The 18,268-nt window shown below is 56.3% G+C and overlaps 1 protein-coding gene across 1 annotated transcript in view; it reads right to left on the reverse strand.

Moving 5' to 3' along the window:
• Positions 1 to 18,268, reverse strand: part of CELF5 (CUGBP Elav-like family member 5) — a 49,900-nt gene that overhangs the window by 14,148 nt on the left and 17,484 nt on the right. Inside the window, exons 2-4 of the mRNA XM_045804411.2 lie at positions 14,898 to 14,980; positions 3,977 to 4,028; positions 1,856 to 1,984 (exon numbers count right to left, since the gene is read on the reverse strand). Of these exons, the coding sequence (XP_045660367.1) occupies positions 1,856 to 1,984; positions 3,977 to 4,028; positions 14,898 to 14,980 (264 nt within the window). The remainder of the gene's footprint in view (positions 1 to 1,855; positions 1,985 to 3,976; positions 4,029 to 14,897; positions 14,981 to 18,268) is intronic.

The raw sequence follows: 18,268 nt of genomic DNA on the forward strand, positions 1-18,268 counted from the left end.
CAGTCCTGTGGGCACACTCAGGCACAGGCACATTCAGACCCAGGCAGGCCCATGTGACCAGAGTTGGAGAGATGCGGACAAAAACAAACAAAACAAAACAAAAACAACCAGGCAGGTCAGACCCAGCTGGCTGGTCACACAGGAAGAAATCAGAAATCAGGCAGCCAGAGACCACTAAATACAGACAAATTCAGACACACAGTCATACGGAGAGACTACTAGACATAGTTCCACACAGGCAGACTACTATGGAAGACTGGGGGTGGAGTAGGACAATGGAATGTTCTGGAATTAGAGAGTGGCAATGGTTGCACAATTTTTTAAATATACTGAAAAGCACTTCACTGTACACTTTCAAAAGGTGAATTTTACAGTATATAAATATCAATAAAAAAAAAAAAAGAGGGGCACCTGGCTGGCTCAGTCGGTAAAGCATGTGACTCTTGATCTTGGAGTTGAGTTTGAGCCCCACATTGGGTGTAGAGATGATAAATAAATAAACTTTAAAAAACATTTTAGGGGTGCCTGGGTGGCTCAGTCGTTAAGTGTCTGCCTTCGGCTCAGGTCACGATCCCAGCATTGTGGGATTGAGCCCCGCATTGGGCTCCCTGCTCAGTGGGAAGCCTGCTTCTCCCTCTCCTACTCCCCCTGCTTGTGTTCCCTCTCTCACTGCCTCTCTCTCTGTCAAATAAATAAATAAAATCTTAAAAATAAATAAATAAATAAAAACATTTTAAAAATAAAAAATAAAAATAATTAAAAAAAAAAAAGAGCCTAGCAAATAGGGACCATGGGATACATTCTGTCCTAGAATATAAAAAGTTGCGAGGGCCAGAGACAGTCAGGGCAACAGTTGGTGCCTGACAGATGAACCCAAAAAAGGTAGAATCAAGTAGACAGCCAGAGACCAGCGGACACATGAAGACCCAAACAGAAACAGTCATTTAGACACTCAGGCAGAAAGAGTCAGACTAAGAGCCGCAGGCGAAGTGATGCTCACTGGCAGTCACCAACAGTCACATGGGCAGACAGGGAAACAGTCGCTGTGGACCATTAAAGTCTTCCCTAGATGTTCAGCCAGTGTCAGGCAGACAGCCCACAGGAAACTGTTCCACAGAGTCAGGTGGGCACAGGTGGCGTACAGGCAGGACCAGGTGGGACCGGACAGTCTCCGCCCACCCAGCCCACGCCCCCAGAAACCAACCCCGGCCTCCCACGTGCCTGGCCTCGCCCCCAGGAGCCAACCCCAGCCTTCTCGAGTGCCCGCCCCGCCCCAGAAGCTAGTCCCGCCTTTCTCACGTGCCCGGCCCCGCCCCCAGGAGCCAAACCCGCCCTCCCACGTGCCTTGCCCCGCCCCAGAAACCAACCCGGCTTTCTCACGTACCCGGCCCCTCCCCCAGGTCACAGTCCCGGCCTCCTCTCACGTGCCCGACCCCGCCCCGAGAGCCAATCCCGCCTTCCTACTGCCCAACCCTACACCAGGAGTCAAACCCGCCCTCCCACAGGCCCCGCCCCGTCCCCAGAAGCCCAGCCCACCTTCTCAACTGCCTGGCCCCGCCCCCAGGAGACAGTCCCGCCTTCTCAAGCTCCTGGCCCCGCCCCAGGAGCCAATCTGCCCTCCCACGTGCCCGGCCTCGCCCCAGAAGCCAACCCGGCGTTCTGAAGCGCCGAGACCCGCCCCCTGGAGCCAACCCCGCCTGCCCACTGCCCCGCCCTGCCCCAGGAGCCAACCACACCTTTTTGAGTGCCCGGCCCGCCCCCAGGAGCCAACCCCGCCCCCCCACTGCCCAGCCTAAGCCTATCCCCTCACGCGCCCAGCTCCGCCCCTAGGCCAGTCGCGCCCCCGACCGGTCACCTTTGCTGCTGCCGTCAGGCCCGCGCAGCACGGTGCATTCGTCGATGACCCCAAAGGGCTGGAACAGCCGCAGCACGTCCTCCTCCGACTGCTGCTTGTTCAGCATCCCCACAAACAGCTTCCGGTCTCCTGTGGGCGGAGACACCCCCTCAGCCGAGTCCTGGCCTCCGGGAATTTTTCGGTCCCTCCAACAGAATGGAGGCAGCAGGGCGTGGGGGGAGCATTGCCGACCCCTGCTCTGCCTGTGTGTGGGAGGACACAGCCACGCGCTTCTGGGCCTCTCCATCCTCCCACGTGCCATGCACGGCTCATCTCCAAGCCTTGGCTCACGCGGTGCCCCCTCCTAGAAGGCCCTCCCTTCAATCCTTCAGGGCCACCGCCTCACTGCTCCCACCCTCCGGGCAAAGATGGTCTCCCTCCGTGCCCTCGGAGAGCCCACACAGAGTACTAGCCTAAGAACTGCCTTGCCTGGGTCCCTGTCTGTCTGTCTGCCATCTAGATTTCCCAGTCGGGAGTAAGCACTGATGGCCCCTGCATCCCAGGCAATGTCTCTGCTGAATGAGTGAGGGCACGTGTGCGCACAGGACCAGGTGCCCGAAGCCTGGAGCCCCCATCTGGTGGGGAGGAGGTGGGGGTCTGGCTGGAGGCCTGGCTGGGCCAGCCTCTCCTGTATGAGGCACCAGAGTCCTGCTCCCTCTGGTAACTGGGCTGCTCCCCTGTAATCAGGAACATGGCAGCTTCATCTCCCAGGATGGTGAGCTGGGTTACTATGGAAACCTGTTCTCTGGCAGCTGTCACTCATGGGGATGGAAGAGAGAGACATGGTAGCAGAGAGACTGAGAGTCAGGGAAAATGACAGGTGAGAGAGAAAGAGAGACAGGGAGAAACACAGAGACAGAGACAGGCAAAGGGAGAGACAGTAAGAGACAAAGAGACACAAAGGAGTGGAGAGAGAAACAGGGAGACAGGGAGACAGAAGGAGAGAAAAGATGAGAGAGAGAGGTATGGAGTGAGAGGGAGAACGAGAAGGTGAGACAGAGGGAGAGACAGACAGAAGGAGTAGGAGGAGGAGAAGAGGAAGAATTATTAAGAGAGAGAGAAGAGAAGAGACTGAGACATGTAGACCCCCCCCCATCCCTGGCCTGCACTAGCAGTCCCATTGGAGAGTGTGAAAACAGGTCCCAACCTGTACCAGGCTCCTACACATACACAGGAGTCCTAACAGCCCTGCCCCACACACCACCCCCAAGGCTAGCTGCTCCCCCTCAGCCCCCAACCCACCTGAAATGGGGAGGGGGTAGAAAAATCTCCAAGAACGACTGGCCTTGGATGCCACTGGGGACAGCCTATGGTCACGTCCCCAACACGGTCCAGACCTATGCAGACGCCAGGCCTCCAGCCCACATACCCACACGCCCAGCCTGGAACAGGTAAGCACACACGCTCGCACACATGCCCACGCACAGGCCAGGCATGCAGACACGCACACGGGCCAGCAGGCAGCCTGGCCGCATAAGCCACAGAAACACCCATGCACGTGTGCACGTGCTCCTGCACATCTATGCACAGGCGTGCCACGGTGTGCATGCTCACGCACACACACACATGCACGCACGCGCACACACATGCATGCACACACGTGCTCACGCGCGCACACATGCACACACACGTGCTCACGCACACACACGCACGCACGCGCTCACGCACATACATGCACGCACACGTGTGCTCACACACATGCACGTACACGCGTGCGCGTGCACACACATGCGCGCACGCGTGCACACACACACACTGAAAGCAGGGATCCCAGCCCCTCTGCATCAGACCCCCAATATTGCACCCTACGGGGAGTGGAGCATTTTAAGCTCTAGGGGCAAGCAGCTGGACCTGGCTAGAGCCCCCCCACTCCTCCACTCCTGGGCCTGTGGTGCTGTGGTTTGGAAGAGGGGTCACAGCCCTGCTCTCCTGCCCCTACCCTAGCCAGGGGACTCTGCCTCTCCCACCACCATGAGATGTGTGAGCAGAGAGGTGATGGCTACAGCCTTCTGATCGGGGATTCCCCTCCTTCCCCCATTCTTCTGCCACCCCCCAGCCTAGTGGCCACGGAGAGATGACAACTACCTCCGCGGCTCTCGCTGTCCGCCGGCTTCACCTGGATTGGCCGCGCCATCTGTGGAGAGAGGGGGAGGAGGAGGTCAAGGGTGGCAGTGGGGGTATCATGGGTGGGGGCTTTGCCTGAACTCTGCCAGGCAACTGCCCACCTCCCCAAGGCCCAGTATCCCACCAACTTCCAGCAGCAAACCGGTCAAACAAGTGACACATGGTCCCACCGATGGGGCTTTATTCACTGTGGTCTGGAAAACTCTTACTTTACCTTCAAAACCCAGTCACAATATTTCTTGCTGTAGGACGCCTCCTTGCTTTGTAGTGTAGTAGGTTCTTTGCAAAGTTGCCCAACCCCTCTAGTCCCTGTATATGATGTGACTTTGCAGTTTCTCTCATCAAAAACTGGAGTCTATTTCCCCACCCTTTGGCACCTGGACTTGGCCTTGTGACTTGCTCTGACCAGTGGAATATAGTGGAAGGGAAGTGGTGGGAGTTCCAAGCTCTGGCCTCGAAAGACTTTGCAGCTTTCTCTTTTGGAACACTGACATTGTCAGGTGACAAGCCCAGGGAGGACAGGAGGACAGACCTCATGCCCTGAGAGGCCCCACTGACAAACAGTATGTGGGAGTGAGGCTGGCCTGTCCCAGCTCATCCCAGCAAGCCCTGCCTGCCACTGCATGAATGACCCCAGGAGAGACCAGCAGAAGAACCACCCAGCTGAGCCCAGGCTGAGCTTACTAACCCATGAATTCAACAAATAAAATGCCTGGGTTGGCTTGTTACTCAGCAGTAGCTGACTGATACCAAGGCAGCTACTTTTAGTCAGCTCTCTGAGCCATGGGTGGGAGGACTGTCATACCTGAGTGGACCAGATTTCAATCTGGACTGCTCGTTCTGGATACTTCTGCCCTCCACCCCCAACACTGAAAATGATGCTTAATGGGAGAAATCCTACTCTAATCCCCACCCTCAAACTGACCCAGCCATGGGTGTGAGCTAATGTGGATAATTGAGAATAAACTCAAGGGATGTGGGAAGCGGGTGGCATTTGCTTCTCCACTGGTCTAAGAACAGAATCCTCCTCCAAGCCTTGTGTCTCCTGGCGAACTCCTATTCATTCTTCAAAACCCAGCTCAAAAGCCCCTATGCAGGCAATCCTTCCACCCCTCTGGGTTCCTTCCTCCTTCTGTCTCAGGGCAGGAAGTGTCTATGTCTTGCTTTCTCACAGCAGGCAGCTCTCCCCACACCAGGCAGGGAGAATCCGAGAAGCTTGCGGAACGGAATTGACCAGAAAGAAGTGGCTGATGCACACCAGCATGGACAGGTACCTGGTGCCTCTGCGCCTGGCCTGGGGTTGGAACGAGTGCCAGTCCAAGACCCCCTCCCAGGTCAGACTGTCCCCATGGCCATTCAGAGAAGGTGACTGAAGGATGTCAGCTTTCTAGTTGCTGTGCAGGTCCCCAGCAAGCTCCAGAGAGAAGCAGAGTTTTCACCAGGCTTTACAGATGTCAACATCAAGGCTATCAAGACTATCTGCCCAAGGTCATGGTGGGGGAGTCAAGGCACCAAGCCTTGCTAGACTTCAAATTTAGGGATCTTTCTACCGAATCCTATGGGTGGAGACCCCTCTCCAACTATGAACCCACAAACTCCCAAATCTCCTTCCCCTTGTCCTAGACCCTGTCTCAGCTCTGAGCCTCCCCACCCCATCTGAGTGCCATCCCTCACTCTGCACCCTCTGAGGCCCCTCCCTCACTCTGCACCCTCTTTCCCTGAGCCCCCTCCCCCGCTCCAGCTTCCCTACCCTCTCTGAGCCCCTCCCATTCTGAGTGTTTGTTCTGGGGCTCATACGGGCTGCCTGAATTTGAACTCAGCCTTGGGAGCCCCAGAAGCAGAGAGGCCTTCCAGCGTCCCCAGTTCCTGCCACCCAGCCACATCTTCAGAGGGAACCTGACCACCTGGGAAAGGCCAAACCACGTCTCCCTTCCCCCACCACGTACACACACACACACACACACACACACACACACACACACACACGCCCTCTCCACCTGGGTACCACACCCAGCTAGCTGGAGGCAGGAGGGGAGATTTCAACCAGATGGGACCAGTTTCTGGGCAGGGGGCAGACTGAGGTTGTGAAGGGAAGTGGGGTAGTGGGGGCACCTGAGCTCCAGCCTCCTGTTCGCCCCCCACCCCTCCCACCTCGCCTCCGCTGGCCCTCACCTCCTCCCTCCTCCCAGCACCTTGGGCAGATGAGGATGGGGTTGCCATGGCAACGCTGATTCACCACACGGAAGCTGGCAATTGTTGTTGCCATGGAAACCGCCTCTTAGGGGCGAGCCCAGCTCCTGCCTTGCACAAAAGAGATATTTAAATATAATCTTCTGGAGATGGATGAGCTGAGGGAGGGAGCGAGAGAGGGGGGCCTCGGGGAGGGAACCTGTCCCCATCACCGCACCCTCCACCCCCGCCCCATTCTCGCGGCCTGGGTACCTGCGCCCCATCTCCCCCGCCCGCTGCGGAGCCTGGGACCTTCCGCCTCCTGCTGGGAGGCCCCTTCCCCCTCCTGGGTCAGCTCGGGCTCGGGGCAAGGGTCCCGGTCTCGTCCCGAGGAGCCAGGCGGGCAGTCCCCTCCTCCCCAGTCCCCCGCTCGAAAGCCGAGGCTCCGAGGCCTGGCCATCCGCACCCCGCGGCCCGCCTTACCCACCGGCCTGGAGACGCGCGCCAGGCTGGCCTCCACGTGCCGCCGCCCGCCCGGCCGGCCCTGGGCGCACAGGCGCGCACACGCCGCACGCACGCACCGGCCCCGCGCCTCGCTCCCCGTGCCCGACGCCCAGGCGGGCGCTGACGATCCGCCCGCCAGAGGCCGGGCCCTGCCGGCGTTGCCCGCCCGAGCCGCGAGGAGGCGTGCGGCGCGGGAGGGAGGGGGGAAGGCGGGGGGGGGGGGGAGCTGGGTCTCCCCACACCCACCCCTCCTGTCGCCCCTGCCCGCCCATCTGGCTCTGCCCACCTCCTTCCGGCTCCCTCTCTCCATCTGTCCCACCGAGGTCTCTGCCTAGTGCCCTCCCTCCCTCCTCCACCTTCTCTGGCTCCCCATGGCTGCATCCCTTCCCTGCCCCCTTCCTTCCTCCTTTCATTTATTCAATAACATTCCCGGTGTGCCCCATGCTGAGTAATTTTGCAGCCTCAGGGAGGATCCCCCCAATGTGGTATGAGGGGAGACAGAGGCAGATACAGGCACTCCCAGACCTAAGCAGACAGGATTGAGGCAGAGGTAGGGACCACCCCCCTGGGAGACCTTAGAGCATAGAACAGTGAAGAGCCAAAGGCTATCCTGGGGCTTCACTGAAGATGGAAAATCTGCGGTGGGTTTTGAAGTATGAGTAAGAGTTTGGGTGGGAGACAGTTTCTCATGTTGGAGGAGTACCTACACCCACTGACTCAGTTCATCTCTGAACAACTTTATGAGATGGAAACCTTCTCATTTTACAGGTGGGCAAATCAGAAAGGGCAAGAAGAAAGTCAGAAGCAGAGGCCCAATATCCTGCTGGTTTCCTCAGGTTCCAGCCAACCCTCCAGCCAAGGGGCCTGTGAGCCGGGGCTATGGGGAGTGTCTGTGTCTTTGGGGTAGACACACATTCGATAACTGAGACCCAGTCCTTGCTCTGCCCCCCAGCTTTTGCTGGGTGACTTCAACAAAGCCACACATCATTGAAAACTAGGGTCCCTCATGTCTGACCTGGGTATATTATAGATGGGGAAACTGAGGCTGCTGGGGGACGGACTGCAGAAGGTGTCTCCGGCGGTCAGGCTGGGGCCCCGAAGATAGTCTTTTAGAAGATGCAAAGTTGTGCCTCTAGAAGACATGGGGGCCCAGGAGAGGCCCCCACTAGGTCGTTTACAGGAGGTATGGAGGAGAAGAAACAAGGTGGTGCCCAGCTCGCTCTTCCAGACTCCCCTTCTGCCCCTGGAGCCCAGCACAGCCTCGGTCAAACACCCAGAACACACCGCTCTCCTGCTCTAGGCGCTCGGCCCAGGCACTACGTCCCCCAACAGACACACCGTCCCTCTTGGGTGGGCTCCTGGGGGCAGGGCCGAGGGGCCCTGAGCCCCCCTCCCCACCAAAGGCCCAGCACAGGGTCCACAAATGACAACTGAAATGAAATGAGACAAGAGCTACGGTTTCCAGACTCAGTGGTGTCCCCGTGGGCAAAGAGCAAAGCGCTGGGAAGTAACTCAAGAGCGTGTGCCCAGCTGTGTCTACACCTTCCCCTACTTCATGGAGGAGAAACCAGGCTCGGACAGATGACACGACTGGCCTGGGGTCCTGCAGGCTCGACTTGTCTGGGACAGTTCATTCAGCGTGGATCTGCCTAGCTCACTTGTGAGCTCAGCAACAGGCCTGGGTCACTTCACAGATCCTCGAAGCCCTTTCTGCAATCCCATTTCACAAATGAAGAAACTGAGGCCTGGGAGGGTCAAACCACTGGACATTTGGCTCCTAAGGCCCCTCGCGCAGTCTCAGGTGGGTTTGGTTCTGAGCCAGGTCATGGGATGTGGGAGGGGGTCTTGCAAAGGGGCCGCTTCAGAAACCCCTGTGTGCATAGAAAGGGTTTTAAGGAGGGGTCTGTGGGGGGACCCCCAGCCAGCCAGACAAACCTATCCCTTTCTGGGGTACAGGGCGGACGTCAGATCTGGGATGTTCTTCACCCCTCAAGACCTTCACGAAGAAAGAGACAATACACCCTCAAACGGCCCAGCCTCTCAGAGATAGGCGCTGGACCTGCCGCCCCCCCACTGTCCCCATGGGTCCCCTCCATCTCCAGGAGCCTCATCCTGGGGTTTGACGGCCCCGCAGAGAGCCTCTGCTACAATCCGAGGCTTCTGCCCAGCGCGGATTCCAGGGGCCTGCGGTCCATTCCGGGTTCTATTCTGGGATTCTGTTATTCAATTTAGGGTCCTATTCCAGAATGCTGAGATTTGATTAAACCGCATCCCCCACGGACGCCACTGTCACACTCGAGATGGGAGCTGGAACACGCTTCAGAAGCAGCGTTTATGGAGGGGGGCCTGCCTGTTCCCAGGAGTGGGGGCAGAAGCACGGAGCCAGCAAATGACCCAGCTCACCCTCCCCTCCTGATTTAGAAAGAGATAAAAAGACGGAAGCGTCCTCTCCACACTGTCTCCCCCAACACACACGCATGTGGGTTTTTGAGGGGAGGCAGGGGACAGGAGAGATGGTGGCTGTCTTGGTGACCCAGCTGTGGCCCCCTAACTCCCTGGCTGTGTGTGCGGGCGTGTGCGGGCACGTGAGCCGGCTGGGGGGCTCTTCCAGCACGGGGCGCACCTTGTGCGGCTGCCGCTCCGTCTTCTGGCGGGGACGCCTGGAGGGGGGGCTCAGACATCCGTGCTCAGATGTGGCTGACAGGCAAGGGGGGCCTCCCCCCCCCAGCAGCCCCCGTCACTCTTCCTGCAAGCTCTGGTTCTGAGTGTGCTGATACCATTTCTGTGGGTGCCCTCGGGGTGGGGAGAGGCTCACCCGCAAGTCCAACCCCTTCGCTATGCAGGTGGGCGTCAGCTACGGAAGTCACAGGGGTCGGAACTGCTGAGTATGTGCCGGGAGGAGACGTGGCATGTGTCCATCAGAAGCAAAGCGTGGACAAGCATCTCCGTCTGTCACAGCAAAGGCTGGAGACAACCCAAATGTCCACCGACAGGGGGATGGACAGACCAGCCGTGTACTCGCGCTGTGGAACGCTACCCAGCAATGAAAAAGCACCGGTCACCAGTGCACGCGACACCGACAGGTGTTACCGAATCCCTTCAGCATCGTACTACGTGAAAAAAGTAATGCAGACGGTGGAGACGACGTACACTATGGTGCCGTTCATATAAGGTAAAAAGCGGGGTGGGGAAGAGTCACCCAGGATTTTAGAGATATATTCGCAAGTGCTAAGAACATGAAGGAAAGCAGGGTTGGTTACGACAAAAGTCAGGATAGTGACAGCATAAGCTTGGGGACTCCATAGGGATGGTTTCTGGGCATTGCTGGAGCCTCCTCCCCCTTCCCCTCCAGCCAAGAGCTGGTGTCAAACTGAGACCCTGAACTCCACAAGCTAGACATATGATGACACTGCATCATCTTCTTGGGTCTAGAACATGCACTGTCTAACATGGTAGCTGATCCTTGGTCTAGGACATTCTACATCTGTGCTATTCAAAGCAGCGGCTGACTCCTAGTCTAGAACATTCCAGGTTTGCACTGACCATCATGGTAGCTGCCTCCTGGTCCAGAACATTCTAGGTCTGAACTCACCAATGCAGTAAGTGACCCCCAGTCTAGAACATTCTATATCTGCTGTCTAACACAGTAGCTGACCCCGACCTACAACATTCTAGATTTGAGTTGTCCAATGTGGTAGCCACTGGCCACATGTGGTGGTTTAAATTTAAATGTATTAAAATTGAATAACACTAGAAATTGTTCCTGAGGGGCACCTGGGCGGCTCAGTCAATTAAGTGTCTGCCCTCAGCTCAGGTCATGATCCCAGGGTTCTGGGATCGAGTCCTATGTCTGGCTCCCTGCTCAGTGGGGAGTCTGCTTCTCTCTCTCCCTCTGCCCCTCCCCACCTCATGCTCTCTCTCTCAAATAAATAAATAAAATCTTTTTTTTAAAGATTTTATTTATTTATTTGACAGAGAGAGACGGCCAGCAAAAGAGGGACCACAAGCAGGGGGAGTGGGAGACGGAGAAGCAGGCTCCCAGCGGAGAAGCCCGATGCAGGGCTCAGGGATCATGCCCGGAGCCGAAGGCAGACGCTTAATGACGGAGCCACCCAGGTGCCTCTAAATAAATAAAATCTTAAAAAAAAAAAAAGAAGAAGAAGAAGAAAGAAACTCTTCCTGAGTCACACTTGCCACATCAAAGGCTCAATAGCCACACAAAGCTAGTGGCCAGCAAACTGGACAGCAGAGACAGAACATTTCCATCACTGTGGAAAATTCTACCGGACACCAATGGTCTAGAATGGAGATCTGCCAACTCCATCCTGGGCCTCTGTCTGTTTTTGTAAATAAAGTTTTATTGACACACAGCCACACCCATCCATTTATGTATTGTCTGTGGTTTCTTTTATGTGATACGACAGAGTGCCTATGGCCCGTGAGGCCAAAAATACTTACCCTCTCATCCTTTACAGAAGTTTGCTGACTCTCGGCCTAGAACGCTTTCGAAGGATGCTGTCCAATATGGTAGCCACCAGCCACATGTGGCCATCGAGGCCTTGAAACGTGGCTTATGTGACCGAGGAACAGAATTTTTTATTTTGTTTAATTATAATTAATGTAAATATAGACTTAAGTCTAAAAACTGATTCCTGACTCCATTCTTGGAAAATCTTTTAAGTGTGTTTAGAGCAAGTGGTGTAGGTGAACCTATTTTTCCAACTATCAGTTCTATAGACTGCAAATGGCAGAGGCAGATCGAGCATTTCGGATAACAACTGATTGTCCAAGCTGAGATGGACCGAGAGGCAGGACACTCACCGCGTGTTGGATGCCTAAGAAGGAAAAAGGAACATGAGCGCTCGTTAACTATGCCGACTGCCTACTGAAATGATAGTATTTTCGAGAGGTATTGGGTTAAAATGAAATCTAGTATGAAAATTAATTTCACCTGTTTCTTTTTAATTTTTGAATGTTGCTCCTAGAAAAATGTGAATGCAATTTGTGGCTTGCATTATATTTCTATTAGCATTGCTCTAGAACGTTCGCCAGCTCCTTCTTCTCCTGATCACTGGATGCTAGTTGTCTCTCCCGGTCACGACGATCGCAAATGTCCCCAGACGTCGCCCAGTGACCCGTGGGGGCAGAATCGCCCCCCGGTTGAGACCCCCTTCTGACCTGATGTGAACTCCTCCATGAGACAATGGAGGCTCTCGTGTGTTCCCACACTCAAAAATGCGCCTGGCACGTTCCTGCCTCCCAGTCTCGGCACACTCGGTCCCCACGCCACCCCCACCTCCATCTGCCACAGTCTTCCCCATCTCTCAAGACGCAGCTCAAAGGCTCCCTCCTCCAAGAAGCCACCTTGTTTGCCGGCCACCAAGTCATCTGTGGCGGGGCAGGCCCCCTGCTTCCCCCTGCCCCCGCCCGCGGAGATGCTGCCCCTGGCTGCTTTATATCCGCTGTTCATTTCATTCTCGCCCGTTACAGTGGATTGAACGGGGACTCCCCTCAAACACGTGTAAGTCCTAACCCCCCGGAACCCGTGGGTGGGACCTTATTCAGAACAGACGTCATTTAGTCATGGATCTCGAGATGGGGTCATCCTAGATTTAGGGTGAGCCTTAAGCCCAATGACAGCTATCCTTATAGGAGAAAGGCAGAGGGAGAGGGGAGACATATAGACACGGAGGGTGGCCATGTGGTGACAGAGGAATAGATTCCACCCCTAGAACCTCCAGAGGGAGCACAGCCCTGCTGACACCTTGATTTCAGACTTTGGGTCCCCAGAACTGAGAGAGGGTAAGTCTCTGTCGCATTAAGCCCCCTAGTGCTAGGTGCTTTCTTGCAGAGACCCCAGACCACTCGCCGGCCCTCCATTCACTCCTGCCCAGAAAGCCTTGCTCCTAAAGCATCTCAACCCCCCCCCCTTCTACCTCCACGGTCCCTGCCTGAGTCACTTCCGGAGCAACCACAGCTCCCTGCCCCCCTCTGGCCCTGATCCTTGCTCGGAGAGGCATCCCTGAGCTCCCTGTCTGAACAGAACCTGCATCTGGAGTCTGAAAATCACTCTGAAAGTCCCGCCCACCCCCCCACTGCTCAGCTCCGTGCTGCTCTCACCACCAGGAGCCCTCTCGTTGGGTCCCGCCCGGGTCACAGACCAGGTGCTCAGTACATGTCTGCTGAATGAACCAATGGGTGCTGAGGACTCAGCCCAGGGTCTGCCCTGGAGGGGCCCCCGGTCTAGGGGGAGCCCTCCACCTTCTTCCAGAGCCCAGCTTTGACCCCCAACACAGAGGGAGCTGGGCCTCAGGTGGGGGAAAGGGAGGCTGGCTTTGGGTCTCAGGGTCTCCATCCGGAAAATGGGAGCAGAAGAAAGCTAAGAAGAACTTAGCTGGGGCACCGCTAGAAATGTTAGCAGATCTCATGACGGTACAGATTTCTCTGGGCAGAAGAGTCAGAGCTTCCAGGCCGAATCTGATCACACACACACGTCCACTGGACATGGAAGGACCGTGTGCCCGCACAGGGTCAGCGGTCAAATTCCCATTCTGCTGTTTGCCCGGCCTCGGACAAAGCCGCTGCAACACTGGTTTGTTCCCCTAGGGGGTCAGCGCCCCTGGACTCCTGTCTCACAGAGCCTGGCAGACAGCGTGTCTCTCTGAGACCGAGGCTGAGCTTCGTCCTTGCGTCCTGGGGGGAGCCGGTCACCACCGCAAGCAAGGCTCTCAAGACGCCCCCCCAACCTGGAGAGGAAGTGAGACCTCCTGTCCACAGCCACTCTGGGGGCCAGCGCCGAGGCCGATCCCACTGCCACAGTCAAATGCCCGCTGACCTCTCGACTGCGACGTCAGGAGACTCCGAGCCCAGACCCTGCGGCAAACTCATCCCTAATTCCTGACCCGGGGCCCCTGAGATAACTCAGGCTGATCGTTTGAAGCCACTGGGTTGTGGAATAATTGTTAGGCAGCAGGAGATAACTAATATGGTCCACAGAACCCCACTGTTCCCCACCCCCCCGGGTGCTAACCTGTACAGGTGGACCTGCCCTCCAGTTCTGGCTTGGCTTGGGGAGGTGCTGGCAGAAGATTGAAGGGAGGGAGAACTGTGAATTCTCTTCTCAGATGTCACCTCCTCCGTGAAGCCTTCCGTGACCACCTTCTCTACAGTTTCCTCCCTCCACTCCACCCTGTTATACTCTTCCCGTGCCGAAGATCAGAGAGGTTAAGTCACCGGCTCACTGACACACAGCAAGGACTGCTTGGAGCTAAGCAAGGAGCCCGCTGTTGTGGCCGCGACAGCACTCTACCACTCTTGTCTCCACGTCAACCCCCCAAAAAGGGACACCTTATTCTTCACTATGAGGTTGAGGCCAGCCCCTGGACCATTTCTGGTGCTTGTTCAGAGTCAAGTCAACCCCAGCCATGAGCTCGTGTTCCCAGCAGGTACACCCCAATTACCCAGCCAGCCATGCTGCACCCATATTCTCAGCATTTGTGGCAGCAGATGCCACCCAAGCTGCCCCCAAATGCCTTTGATGCTGAAGAGTCCCTGAGAGTCGCAAAGGAAAGGGTGGACAACCCGGAGGTCATGGGGTGCCGTGGATCTCCCTGTGGTTCCTTCGATTTCCATCCAGAGGCACTGCCTGGGGACCGGGCTCAGCTGGCTCAGGGGGACCGCCCTCCCTTCACTGGGGACAGGGACCTCCCGCCTACCCCGAGAAGGCAGGGCTGACAAGGGAGAGCCAGCAGGGAAGAGCCTGGGCCAGCCCTGTACGACTTGCGCGGCCCCCTCCCTGCCCTCTCCCCTCTCCCCCTCCTGCTCTCTCTGCTCCAGCCGCACAGGCCCCCTCGCTGCTCCTCCAACACGCCAGTCACGGTCCTGCCTCAAGGCCTTCACAGCCTATTCCATTTGCCTGCTAACGCTTCCTCGTCCCTCAAGTCTCAGCACAGCGACACTTACATGCCGGGCAGGTGCCCTTGTGCAGTATACAACCTACACAGCCACACACAACAACTCTGGTGTGAAGTATGGAGCATGACATGCAGTAGGCACTCAATAAATGCTCTCTCTGATGATCATTTCTGCCTGTCTGCACCTTATACTTCTTTCTGAGTCCAGAGACTTCACAGCTGATCCCAGGAAGGGCCTCAGCCTTCCCCAGGCTGAGAGCAGCCCCCCTCCCCAGACAGCACCCCGGACTCACCCCGGGCAAGGTCTTCTGTTCGTGCAGGGCAGTCTGAGCTTTGATGGCGGAGTCCCTGGCACAATAGGTGAGAAAGGCACAGCCTGGAAAGGAAAGAAATGGGGGTGTTAAGAGAAAGGAATGTGTAGACCCGTGTTCACGGTCACATTGATTCCCAACGGCCAGAAGGCGGAAACAACCCAAATGTCCATCAGTGGATGAAGGATAAACACAGCCTGTCCTTCCATCCACACGCTGGAACATGATCCAACCCTAGAAAGGAAGGGACCCCGACACCTGCCACGACATGGATGGACCCTTGAGGACACGGTGCTCAGCGAGAGCAGCCAGACCCAGAAGGACACGTCCCGCAGGACCCCACTCCCAGGAGGTCCCCAGAGGAGTCCCGTCCACACAGACAGAGAGGAGGTGGTGGGAGCCAGGGCTGGGGCAGGGGCTGGGGAGTCCATGCTTCCTGGGGGCGGAGTCTCCGTGTGGGGAGATGGAACGTTCTGGAGACGGAGGATGGGGGCGTCTGCACAGCAGTGTGAGTGTGCTTCATGCCACAGAGCTGGGGTGGGGGGGAGCCTGGGTGGCTCAGTCCATTAAAGTGTCTGCCTTCCGCTCAGGTCATGATCTCAGGGTTCTGGGATCGAGCCCCGCATCAGACTCCCTATTCAGTGGGGAGTCTGCTTCTCCCTCTCCCTCTGCCTCTCCACCCCTGCCCCTGCTCATGCTCTCTCTCTCAAATAATTAAATAAAATCTTTGAAAAAAATGCCACTGAGCTGTGCACTTAGAGATGGTTAAGATGGTAAATTTAATGTTATGTGTATTTTCCCACAATAAAAAAAATTGGGAAAAAAGGAAAAATTGGTTACAATAGTAGATTTTATGTTCTTTTTTAACTACAAGATAAAAATAAACAGAGGAGGGGGCGCCTGGGTGGCACAGCGGTTAAGCGTCTGCCTTCGGCTCAGGGCGTGATCCTGGCAATCTGGGATCGAGCCCCACATCAGGCTCTTCTGCTATGGGCCTGCTTCTTCCTCTCCCACTCCCCCTGCTTGTGTTCCCTCTCTCGTTGGCTGTCTCTATCTCTGTCGAATAAATAAATAATATCTTAAAAAAAAATAAACAGAGGAGACTAGAGCCAACATTTTTGGGGGGCGGGGGACCAACAGCATGGTTCAGCTGCACCCCCCCACCCCACGGAAACGGTGAGATAGGGAAGGGGAGAGAGGAGACCCAGCTGTTAATTAAATCCGTGGCTGACGCTAAAGAGACACTGAGAAGGCTGGGTGAGGTGCAGTGGGGGAGTGGGACAGCTGCTGCCTCAGGGAGGAGGGTGGGGGGGTGCACCAGCAGCCCCAAAGATGCAGGAGACGCCCCAGGACTGGGACGAGGAGCACCGTGGCTGTGCCACGGACCTGCTTCGTGGCGTTGGATGGAGCGCCGCCCTTCTCTGGGCCTTCGTTGCCCCCCCACCCCACCCCCCGTTAGAGAGGATGGTCCGAGGGCAGGGGGGCGGGGGGTGTCAAGGGGCGGGGGCGGAGCTAGAGGGGGTGTGGCACAGGGGCCAAGGGCAGAGCCAATCAGGAGACGAGAGGGGCCGGCCCACCCTGAAGGGGTCCAGAGCCGGGGTGTGATTGCCTGGACGTCGTCTTGGGGTGGGGGTGGGGCTGAAGAAGTGCGAAGAGTGAGAACTGCAGAGACAAGAGACATTGAGAGAGACAGAAGCAAGGAGAGAGAAGCCCCAAGAGAGAGACTGGTGAGATCAAAGGTATTTGAAAGATGTTTGCCTGAGGCGGGGTGTGGGATGCAGGCAGGTGTGGTCCCTGAGACGGACCCAGGGGACAGAGCCTCAGCCCTGGGCTTTGCCTCTAACCTCTGTGGACCTCACTTTCACCGCGTGTGAAATGAGACCATCATTCGCCGCTCTGATACTGTTGGACCCTGTGTCCGCCACCCCCACCTCCCTCCCTCTGCCTCCCCCTCCCCCGGAGGACCCCCTGCGCAGAGGCCCTGGGAACACGTCGTGGTGTCCGTTTTTCCTCCAGGCAGGAGCTAATTAAAGCCGCATCCTTCCTTCTGGGACTCGCTCACCGAGCTGCCACTCCCACAGGCTGGGAGGTTGATGGGGAGGGGTCTGCCTCAGGCCTGACAGGCTCCTTGGAGCCCTGGGGAGGAGGGCACCAGGCAGAGCTCAGGATGGTTTCTAGCATTTAAAAAACATTTGTTGTGAGAATGTAAAATGGTGCAGCCCCTGTGGGAAACAGTTTGGCGGCTCCTCAAAAAAGTTAAACATAGAATTACCATATGATCCAGCAATTCCACTTCTGGGTCTATACCCAAGAGAATCGAAGACAGGGACTCGAACAGATTTACACATATTCATAACGGCATTATTCACCGTGGCCGAAAGGTGGAAGAACCTGTGTCCGTCAGCAGATGCGTGGCTAAACAAAACGTGGTCCGTTCATACACTGGAATATTATTCTGCCTTGAAAAGTGAGGAATTCTGACCATGTTACAATGTGGATGGACCTTGAGGATGTTACGCTCAGTGCAATGAGCCAGACATAAAAGGACAAATACTGTCTGACCCCACTCCCAGGAGGTCCCCAGAGGCGTCCCGTCCACACAGACAGAGAGGAGCTGGGGGAGCCAGGGCTGGGGCCGGGGGTGCGGAGTCCGTGCTTCCTGGGGACAGCGTCTCCGTGTGGGGAGATGGAACGTTCTGGAGACGGAGGGTGGGGTGGCTGCAGGACGGGGTGAGTGTGCTTAATGCCATTGAGGTGTGCCCTTAAAAATAGTTAGGATGGGGGGGGCTGGGTGGCTCAGTCAGTTAAACGTCCGTCTTGGCTCAGGTCATGATCTCAGGGTCATGAGATGCCCCCCCCCATAGGGCTCAGCACTCAGCGGGGGGTCTGCTTGAGATTCTCCCTCTCCCTCTGCCCCTCCCCCCGGCCCCGCATTCTCTCTCTCTCTCTAAAAACAAATAAATCTTTAAAAACGGTTAAGATGGTGAATTTAATGTTAGGTGTATTTTACCACAATAAAAAATTGTCACTGGAATATATGAAAAACATACCCTCCCCAAAAAAAGTGCACAACATGTAAGTGTACGATATAACAAATAATCATAAAATCATGTCACCATTTCCCAGGTCAAGGAATCGATCGTGGCAGCCACCGGAAACCCCAGTGCCTCCCATCCCATGACAAGTCCCTCCAGCCCCCGGAGGTGACCTCAATCCTGGCTTTTGTGATAACCACGTCATTGCTTTTCATTTTGGCTTCCCGCCCCGTGCGTGTCACTAGTCCATGTAGCTGAGCCCTTCTGCTTTTGAACTTACGTAAACTTACGTAAAACCATAGCCTAGGTTCACTTTGT

Source organism: Ursus americanus, chromosome 14 (genome assembly GCF_024610735.1).
Source record: "Ursus americanus isolate L20-20 chromosome 14, mUrsAme1.1.p, whole genome shotgun sequence".
NCBI lineage: Eukaryota > Metazoa > Chordata > Mammalia > Carnivora > Ursidae > Ursus > Ursus americanus.